General features: G+C 36.7%; 1 protein-coding gene across 1 annotated transcript; it reads left to right on the top strand.

Moving 5' to 3' along the window:
• Positions 1-325: 325 nt before the first annotated feature.
• On the top strand, positions 326-9,984 carry Vma21 (vacuolar ATPase assembly factor VMA21). Its single transcript, XM_021626709.2, has 3 exons — positions 326-510; positions 3,674-3,783; positions 5,995-9,984. Exons 1-3 carry the CDS (start codon positions 458-460, stop codon positions 6,135-6,137), a joined length of 306 nt encoding a protein of 101 aa, XP_021482384.1. The 5' UTR covers positions 326-457; the 3' UTR covers positions 6,138-9,984.
• The last annotated feature ends 649 nt before the right edge of the window (positions 9,985-10,633 follow it).

Genomic DNA, 10,633 nt, shown 5'->3' with positions numbered 1-10,633 from the left:
CACTGCTTTTTGTGTTAACCGAAACTGCTCCGTTGCCTAGCACCACAGCCTACAGCTGCGTCGTCCTTTCCGCCGCCACTCTACCTCGGCTCACAAGGCTCCCGTGACATCACAAGCGGCACCCAGGGGCGAACGAGAGGCCCTAGGCTCGGGAGTATTATGCTACGCGGAAAGTCCCGGCTCAACATAGAGTGGCTAGGCTACTCGCCCCGCCTGCTCCCTGAGAAAGATCCGCTAGCAGCAGCAAGGCCACTACAAAGCCACCGCGGGTAAGTCACGTGAGCGCTCGCTACTTACCCGAGCCTGCGCGCTTGGCAGTTGCGTCACTACGCTGCGCCTCATCAGCGTCCATCGACCCGGGCACTTCCGGCGCGACCGGCTGAGTATTGTCACCCTCCCAGCGGCCGCTGAACCTTGCCAACTACCAAGCGCCTGCTGCTTCTCCCGCGGCCACGCCATGGAGCGTCTTGATAAAGTGGCGCTGAATGCGCTGCATCCTCCAGAGTTCAGGTATCCCTGAGTTCGCCTAGATAACCATGGCGGATCCGCTCTGGCCTGGCGCGCGCGCCGGAGACAGACAAGGAGGGCTTGGGGGTCGGGCCCTTCCGCGGTTCACTGCAGGCTGATGAAGAGGGAAAGTAGTTTGGAGCTTGCAGCTTCTGAATAGCTGTCCCCTCCTTTCAGTGTATAAGTGAGCAGGCCGGCCCTCAGTTCATATTTCCTTGCACTTCCTCTTCCAGTTGTTTGGGGCGAGTTTGCGGTTTGCAGTTTCCCTTTGCCAGGTGTGCTCTCTTGAGGATAGGCCCCCAGCCTCCTTTGTCTTGAAACTTGCCAGGGCCTACATCACAAGTTTTTATAAATATCTGATGTGAGGCCGATTCTCTTCAGGCGGGGATGGAGTTGAGGGTTGAGATATCAGTCAGTAGGTGGGGACTAGTGACAGAACAGAAGGAATGTACCACTATGCCCAGCTACCAACAGATAGTCTTACTAGATACACAAAGAATACAGTTACTAGTCTTTTTTAATGGAATTTTCAACGAAATCTTAGAGTAGAAGAAAAAAATCTGCTGTAAGTCTTGCCTGCCACAAAGGGGAATGTGGTAATCTCTATCTGTTCCGTGTTTGCTGCAGAGAATTGTGTGAAGTAGGAAAAATAAGAAGAATTAAGAGTAGTAGCATGGTAAGATTCATTGAGAACATTCTTCTTTTTGTATAGCTAACATTCTGGCTTTTCCATTAATTCCTCATTTCTGACAGGCCTCAGCAACCCCTAGTCAGAGGTAAAATAAATCTATCAAATGGTATCCATTGCTTTGTTTTATAATATATCACTGATACTACCTGACCTGGTTTGTGTCAGCAGAACCCACAGGTATAATGGTCTGTGGCTAGAAGCTAAGGAGATAAGTGGAATAAACATTAGGGAAAATTTGATTAGCTTTTTTGCTTTTTTAAACGTTTGTACACTTAACTTTTACTATCCTGTCATATATTTTGCATGTTTTGGTCAATGACAGACAGCAAGTGTGTTCCATGGGATTGTATTATCTGTGCTGTTTAAGTCATCTTAGTATGCTCTGTGATGTTTGTGGAATGACAGAATAATCATCAACACATTTCCCAAAATATTTCCCTGTTTTAAAATGGTGGAGGACTAACTACTTAATCGTAAATTACCGAGGTTGTAACAGAGAAGAGTCAAATTTTTGAAGTTTAAGGTAGAGAATTGTATGAATATGTTGAAAATAATAGGCCATAAATTATTAATATATGTCTATACAGGCTGTGGGGAATGGAGGTTAATAAATAGCATGGTGGAGCCATGATTTTTTTTTCACTCTAATATTTTTATAGTATTATATCATCTTTTCAATAATAACTGTTTATAAAATAATTTTAAAATTTTATTATTTTAAATTGTGTGCATGTTTGCATCTACACTTAAATCCAAGTGCCCAAGGAGGTCTGAGGTATTGCATCCTCTGGATCTGAAGTTTAGGCAATTGTGAGCTGCCTGACGTGGGTGCTAGGAATGAAAGTTGGGTTCTCGGGAAGAGCAGTACCACTGAGCCATCTGTCTAGCCCCATGCTAAGAAAAATTATGCCAGATAGTAGATATTACAAGAGATAATCTAAAGAACACACCAGATGTTGTTGCATAGGTCTCTTAATAAGAGCTGTTGGGAATGCTGGGGAAGAAGGATCATAAGTTCAAGGCCAGTTTGGGCTACAGAGTGAGTTTCAGGCTAACATGGGCAACTTAGTGAGCTGCAGTCTCAAAAGATAAGTAAAAAGAGCTAGAGAGGTAGCTGAGTACTAGCCTTTGTCTAGCGTATATGAGGCCCTAAGTTCAATCCCTGATATTGAAAACTAAATAACTAGAACTAATAAATAACAATAACCAATCAATGCTTGTTCCTTGTCAAGTTAGATAAATAACTTGAATATTGCATGCTTACAATATGAATTTACCACTAAGAAAATCTAAAGTTCAGTGCTTTTCTAAGACCCCCAAAAGAAGTGGTTGCATAGGGAGTATTTTCATATATTTGGTTATCCATTACTGTATATTCTTTATGACAATTACATAATAAATTTCTGAAATCAAGTACCAGGGAACAGCTTAAGGGATATCTCTGTCTCTCACTGCCTCCCCGCCCACCTTGCACATATTATGAGAATTATGTAGTTCAGTAATGACAGAGTATAGTAGTAGGCAGTAAGCATAAGAGTAAGATTTAATTTTTCCCACATGTATAAGGACTGTAATCAACCTAGAGCTTACTAATACAATAGAGTTCTATGTGGTATAATTTTCATGTTGGGCATTAGCTGTTTAGAATTAATAACCTTGTGATTGCTATTTGTTGGACTTTGACCCATAGTTCATATTTTCTCCCCCATGCATGGTTGCCAGTGTTTTATTTCTTCTATAGATTTGATCAATTTTTTAATTGAAGACTTCACATATATACAGAATTGTAGAATATGTCTACTTGTATTATCTACGCCTATACATACCCACTTAAACATACACACAGAAAATAAAAGTCTTGATTTTTGTGAAAACGCATTTCTCTGCAATTTCAGAATAGTGTCAAACCACACAAACGGATCATTAATGTAAATTATGGGTTTTAGATTGAGTCTTTGGAAAGATGTGTTCTACACTCTTCCCATCATCATCTGTATGTTCAGCTTCAGTGCTGTGATCAGACTGCCCATTTTAGGCTTTTATCTGGAGTTCCCTGGCATAGGCATAAATATGTTTATCTTTTCAGTTTACTCCCACACAGGTATATGTTCTATGAGGCCCCGACTAGGTCTTGGATTAGTTTGATTCTAGAATATATCTGTCTTTTCTCGTTTAATTTATTTCTCGTCCAGTCCTTTGGTTGGAGCAGAAGTGTATATAATCCTTGGGGAGGACACGTTTGCTCGCAAATAGGTTTGGAGTTTTCTGATGTATTTTCAGGCCCATACACCTGTGCATGTGCACCAAGCTCAGGGTCTGGCTCAGGTATGCACATGCACGTGCTTGCTCCTTTACCATGTTCAGAAAAGTAGATGCTATTTGCTTCAGAATTCTGTTATCTTCAGGAAGATAATTATTATATTTGGATATGGCTTGTAAACATTCTGTTTTTTTTTTTTTTTCACTTTCTTCCAGAAATGAAAACTCTTTAGCTTCAACCCTGAAGACACTCCTCTTCTTCACAGCTTTAATGATCACACTTCCTATTGGGTTGTATTTTACAACGAAATCCTATATATTTGAAGGTAATCTTTACATCCTTAAAGATATTTTTCTTTTCTAATTTGTTGTGAGCTTTTATGTATTTTTTTATTGTTAAACTTGTTTTTTTCTTCCTTTTGCTTAACTAGTTAAATATATAGTCAAAGAGAATTCATATGCCTTGGTTGGCTGGGTGTGATACTCTATGACTATAATACTTGTGGGGTAGACACAGGATTAGGACCTGAACTCATAAAATAGTTGGAGGACAAGCTGGGTTACATGAGACCCTGTCTCAAAAACAAAACAAAAATTGAAGGGGGGAGTAACTTATTATATACAGTGTAATACTTTAAATGTTTTACATGAATTCGCCTACAGAATCCTCATAACAAACTTCTGAATTAATTTGTAGTAGCCTCATTTTAGAAATGTGGCACAAAAAAGTTAAATAAGTGCAGTTTGCGCTACAAGTAACTGGTGACAATGGGAGATGAAAACAGGGTATTTCCAATGTCTTTGTCACGGGCTCTGTTCTTTCTTCCCCCGTGGACGCTCATGGAACTGTGACATGTCTTTCCTGCATTATCATAGGGGAAGAAATATAAACTAGCATAACATAATTTGGTAACTGGGTGCCAATTCTGTTTGTAGTGCTCATTCATTTTCTCTAATTATACTTCAATATCTACCATCGTGTATAAAGTCAGAGATTTGTCCTACAAATATGTATAAATTCCTTCTTGTCCTAAACACTCCTAAAATAATAAAAATCATTGACATTAAAAATGAAGCAAACACCATTGATATTTGCTGATTTCTGTAGAGCAGACTGTATTAGTACTTTTTCATGTTGAACTATTTTTAACTTTTAAATAATTCTTTTTATAAATTCCTGTCATTGTTTTTTTTTTTAATATGGAATCTTACTCATTTATTTTGGTTTCTTCTTTTGAGACAGGATTCTCTGTGTAGCTCTGGCTGTCTGGAGCTTGCTTTGTAGACCAGGTGGACCTCTAACTCAGAGATCAACCTGAGTTTACCTCCTAAGTGCTGGTATTAAGGGTGCACCACCATACCAGGCTTAGACTCTTATTTTTATTTGTACATATTATTCATACAAAATGATAAGATTAGTTATGACAGCAACTGATAAAATGAACTGGGCATGGCAGTAGACACCAGTAATACTGGTACTTAAGAAACACAGACATCATTGCCCACGTGGCATGCCTGGGTTGGCTACCCAGAGGCTATTTAAGCTATGGGCTGGCTTTCCCCAGGGTCAGATGATTGTTCAAGGTTCCTGAATAAACTGCATTGAAAAAAAAAAAAAGAAAGAAACAGAGACATGGGGATTTTCAGTTCCCAGACATACTGGCCAACAAGACTGAGATCTTGTAAATAATGAGGAACAAGAAAAGGAGAAGGAGGGAACCATATGTACCTCTTTACTCATTATAACAAGCCATTCTGTCTCTCATGTGTGATTACTTACATTTGTTTTATATCTTCTTTTTAAGATTTTATAATTTTTATACTTCTTTTTGTTTTATAACTTTATTCTTTTACTTTTTGTGATTATAAAATAAGTTTTTATCATTTCTTCCTTCACCTTTCTCCTTCCACTATCTCCCAAATGCCTTTTCTTGCTCTCTTTCAAATTCATGGCCTGTTTTTTTTTCATTAGTTATTGTTTGTGTTTGCATATGTGTTCCTAAATATGTAAGTACAACATGCTCTGTCTGTATAATGTTACTTATATGTATATGTTTTCAGGGCTGGTCATTTAGTATAGGATAACCAGTTGGTGTGCTCTCTCCTTTGGGAAAGACTGTTTTTCTACTCTGAGCATTTCTTAGCTGCTTGAAGTTTTTGTGCAGGGTTGAGGCCTCTTTGGCCTTTTCCCATTCATTTTGTCATGTCTGTTTTTATTGTCCTTATTCAGCACATGTGTGGACAGCCATGTCAGTGAGACTTTACACATACAGCCTCTGACATTATTAGGAGGTGTAATCTCACAACAGAGTCTCTGATCTTCTCTCTCTTAGAATCTTTCTTCCCTCTCTTATGCAATGTTGCTTGAGCCTTAGGTGCAGGGTATTTTGTAGATGTATCCTTTAGGACTAGGCTCCACAAGCATTTTGATTAGCTGTTGTTTTCTGTAGTGGTTTTCAACATAAATAAAATTCTTAGGCTTTGAATTTTTAATTTGTTAAGTGTGGAATAAAATGAATTTTTCTTTTCTTGATTAGGTGCCCTTGGAATGTCCAATAGAGACAGCTACTTTTATGCTGCAATTGTTGCTGTTGTTGCTGTTCATGTGGTTCTGGCCCTGTTTGTCTATGTGGCCTGGAATGAAGGGTCACGACAGTGGCGTGAAGGCAAACAGGATTAAAGTGAACATCACCTTTTGATAGCATGAAACTTATTTTTAAATACTTCTGGGATATTGATAATAAATACATTTTGTTTGAATAAAATTAAAATAACATATTAAAATCAGTCTTAAGGAGTCAGTCTCATTTGGCTAAATTTTGACTCATCAAATAATATGGTCACTTTGCACTTCTAATCTCCATTTGCAAATGAAAATTTGTAAAAGTTAAATACGTACAAATGTATATGTTAAATGAGCTATATGTTAAATGAAGAATTTAATTATCTTACAACAAAAAATTATAGCAATTTGGCTTATGCTTGCTTTTTAGTTGTATTTATTTGGGTTTACTAAGAAACAGTGAAGCTATTCTAACTTTCCTTTTTTACTGGAGGACTTTTCTGGAAAATAGTAGGCCTTTGGATTTGAGATTCTAATTTCCTGTGGAAAGTTACTTAAATTGTAGGCATTTTAGTTAATCTGAATGTCACTGAAGAAAGATAACTCTTACATTCCATTATTTAATGGGGAAAGGCACTAAAATCACACCTACTTATATAAACGGATTTAGGATTACCTATGGCAAAGAATTAAGCTGACTGCCAGCATTGTGATTATCATAGTAACGTGCCCTCCTTTTGCCTTGAAATTAGGCTTCATTCATGAAGTTTATTGAAATATTGTTTAATGTATTGTCCTGCTTTAAAATGAATAGTGTGTGATAAGCATTAGAATGCCAAAATAAAAAAAAATTCCAAAATATTCAGCATTCACACACTCAGAGTGTATTCAGTCTTGAAACCTCATATTTCTAAATGAGATTTTCTTGGAGTTTTTTTGTCTGTTAATCCGTTTTTTGTTTGTTTGTTTTAATGAGAGTTAAATTACATCCTGTATTTATAGATAATCCTCGAAGTCTTTTTTAATGAGAACACCCCTGCCCCAGAAGAAAAAGCCCTGTTACCTCGCTTCAGTACCTTCAGACAGAACATGTGGTAGTATGTATGTATAATCTAAAACTACTGTCCCCCAAATATTTATTTCTTGTTAAAAGACTGTAATATATACTCTGTAAAACACTGGAAAAATACATGTAAAAAAGTAAAAATTGGCCCATAATATTACTCTCTGCAGGTTATCAGTAGTTTAGTTCACAACCCCTGTCCCGTTTTGAAAGATACTTCTTAATGCTGATTCCACATACACTACAACCTTGGTTTAAGATTAGATCTTGCCAATTTCACCAAAGATCTGTTTGCAGTTTTTCAGATGTGTGATAATTGCCTATTGTCTTATAAAGCACATACTATCTTTATTCTAAAATTTACATTTCAATGTTTTTACCATAAAGAAATAAAAATTTGAGATGATAACCCAATTTGAATACTATATAATGTGCATATATCAGAACATTACATGGCACCCCGTAAGTATGTATGCTTTTGTTTTTGTATATCACTTAAATTTAATTGTGAAAATGAAGAAAGTTCAAATACCTGTTACTGATTATAGTGATATAATGAAAGGCCCCTGATTAGATGTTTGTCATGATTGATTTGTTTGTATGCTGTTCTTTTCATGCTGTGGAACTAGACTAGAGAAATAGGTTCATTAGGTGTCAAAATATGTGTTTGTGTTATATTATTGTTTTAAAACAAGGTTAATATGATTATTAAAGGACTGTTCATAATTCTTAAATTTAGCTGTATGTATAGTTTGTATTTAAAACTGAGTGTTCTAAATTTAAGGGTTTTTATTTAGTAAAGATTGCAGTTTTTAGTATGATATTTGAGTCTCAGACATTGTGTGCTGGATTTCTAGATGGTTCCCTTATTAGGTGGCCTATTGTATTTAGAATTGTCCACTCAGTTTCTTTTTATATAATGCCGAGGCTTTTTTTCTTGTATTTTAGGAATAATGTATATTTGTAAAATTTACTGTTGGGTTATTTTGTTTTATTTCAGACATTTGCTAACTAATGGTACAGGTCTTTGTATGTAGTTTAAACAGGGACACATGAAAACACATGTAATTTTCCCTTGGGAATAAAGTACAATGTGTTTGAACATTAAAATAAAATATTCACATTGATATTTAGAGTTATTGCAAAATAGATTTGTTTTGAAGTAGTTATTTTTTTCTAGGATTTCAACTGCTCAGTTACGAGTTTGACGCCATTAGCTATGTTAATGAATGTGGTATTTCCCAAATAGACTTTTTTTTTTTCGAGGTTTTTAACTAGTTTCTTGTAGCACAAAGTACATATTTTTTTGTGTTAGAAGAAAAGCTACAGTTGAACCATTAAGTGTTTTCTGGCAGGAATATATTCATTGATGTTCAAAACCTGATTGTAATGGTAATCTCAATTAGTGAACATAACTCGAAGTGTCAGTGCAAGCCACTTATTTAACCCCTTTAACTGTAACAGTACCTTCTTCACCTTCTGATTTGACCCCTGAATAATCTTTTCTCCCAGTGCTGAAAAACAGAAATCTGCTGTAGGATGCATCTGTGGATGCCACTTCACATATTAGAGGTAGCAATGACAGTAAAGAATTTTAAACCTGCTATTCAAAATAACTGGGTGTTTCATGGGAATCTAACAGTAATTATAGTAACTTGAAAGTTTAAATCAGAAAAGTCATACTGAGCCAACTGCAGTAGCATTACTCAGGAAGCATATGCAGGACGATCAGGAGTTCAAGGCCATCCTGAGGATTCATGAGACCATCTCAAATCAACAATAACAACTCTACAAAAACAAAAAGACAAAACCCAACCAATTTGGCACTTATCAAAAGAAGCAACCAATGGGCTTGTGTTTATTTTCATATAAATCTTAATGTAGACAAGACATTCAGATGGGTCAGTAAAAGTATTTAGACAAGTAAGATAAGTAAGATGTACCCAAGGAAGGTTAAAGTTGAAGGTGCATGAAAGAAAGGATTAAAATCCTGTTTTACATGCATTCACTTTATCTCTAGACAGTTTTATACTTAGTATCTAAGCATAGTAAATTTGTAGACTTCTTAGGACAATTTGATAAATAATTCAGTGATGATACAGTATTTGTCACTTGTCTTAGGCCAATGGCAGGTTTCTTTACTGTCAAGTGCTGTATGTTATTCACTGGCAAAATACACAACTATCTCACTCCTAGGTTTTAAATTCATTTTCACCAGAGTTCTGCTGGAGTATACTCGAATGGCATGACAAAACTTTTTTCAGGGAGATGGAGTTACCTTAAAAATACATTACTTTAAGAGACATTGAGAACCTACCCATCAATGCATAAACTGTGAATAACTTAAACCTTTATTCCTTACAAAAGTCCAGAATCTCCATATCGCTGCCGGCCACACTTACACCTGTGTTAATTGCTTTATGTGCTTGAAGTATCTGTTCTTTTTAAGATGTTCTGTAAGTCATATTGTCAGTTGTACAATCTAGTCTTCCTTCCATGTTTGGTGAAATCTTACCGAACAGGAATAATAGCAATAGCTAACAACATCTGCACAGCACCTTACAGTTTGCAAAGAAATTCACATGTTCTTGTCCAAGTTTTGCATAGTGAACATGTTACAGAGATGTCCCTTGATGTCAATGCTAAGTGTTAGAATTTTCAGTCACCAGTGTCACTGGCCATGCTGTGGCACTGAGGTGGGGTGGGTTTTGGGGTGCCAATGTGCTGTCTGTAAAGCTTGTGTCATCACAGTGGGGCCTGGATATCTTAGCCACTTACATCAGACTGACTTGTTAAGTGATGTTTTTCTAGTCTTTACCTGAATGGGTTTTGTATTCAGTATATTATATCCTGTAATTTATATTAATTTACTATCTTGTCATTAAAGTATCTGTAATGCTACTGTGCTGTGTCCTCATTTAGTGGATACTGTTTTATTAAGCTGTTTTTTTAAAACCTGTTTGTGCTTCCTTCTATTTATATAGAATATGTGCAGATCTCAGTATTTAAATGTATGTTTGCGTCTGTGTGTGCTATTTAGCATAAGTATAGAGCTGTCAAGGATAAGATTTACTACATCACATACAAATAGAATGGAGATATTTGGGTTGTGGGGGGTACTGAGGTAGAAGTACCGGTTATATTCTAACTAGGGTGGACCAGTTAGAACTGATATGGGGATAAGCTAAAGAAATTTGCTTGCCTCAGGCAGTTGTCATGGTACACATCTATAATCTCAGCAACTGGGAGGTGAAGGAAGATCAGATGCTCAAGTTCATTCTGAGCTGCATAGGAAGTATGGGGCCAAGCTCTCCTAAATGAGTTTCTGTTTCAAAACACAAATCATCTTGTAGGTTTGGAGGAGTAAATGGCTTTCAAATACCACCAAAGTAATAATGTTGAAAATACTTGAGACTAATTAAAGGTGAGACCTTTAATTACATGGAGACCTACAGCATGTACAGCATCTCACACACACACACACACAAATACAAACACCCATGACTGGCTTTCTGTATCTTGTTTGTTGCACCGGTTCCAGCTCCTTTTG

The sequence above is a fragment of the Meriones unguiculatus genome (genome assembly GCF_030254825.1).
Source record: "Meriones unguiculatus strain TT.TT164.6M chromosome X unlocalized genomic scaffold, Bangor_MerUng_6.1 ChrX_unordered_Scaffold_30, whole genome shotgun sequence".
In the NCBI taxonomy this organism is placed as follows: Eukaryota; Metazoa; Chordata; class Mammalia; order Rodentia; family Muridae; genus Meriones; species Meriones unguiculatus.
Note: the sequence above shows the minus strand (reverse complement) of the source record. Positions and strands in the feature narration are given on the sequence as shown.

Excerpts from the sequence above, each read along its gene's own strand:
- Vma21 (XM_021626709.2), top strand. The coding sequence starts at position 458 with ATGGAGCGTCTTGATAAAGTGGCGCTGAATGCGCTGCATCCTCCAGAG. Across the intron at positions 511-3,673 it reads CTGCATCCTCCAGAGTTCAG|AAATGAAAACTCTTTAGCTT; the intron begins GTATCCCTGAGT and ends ACTTTCTTCCAG. Across the intron at positions 3,784-5,994 it reads GAAATCCTATATATTTGAAG|GTGCCCTTGGAATGTCCAAT; the intron begins GTAATCTTTACA and ends TTTCTTGATTAG.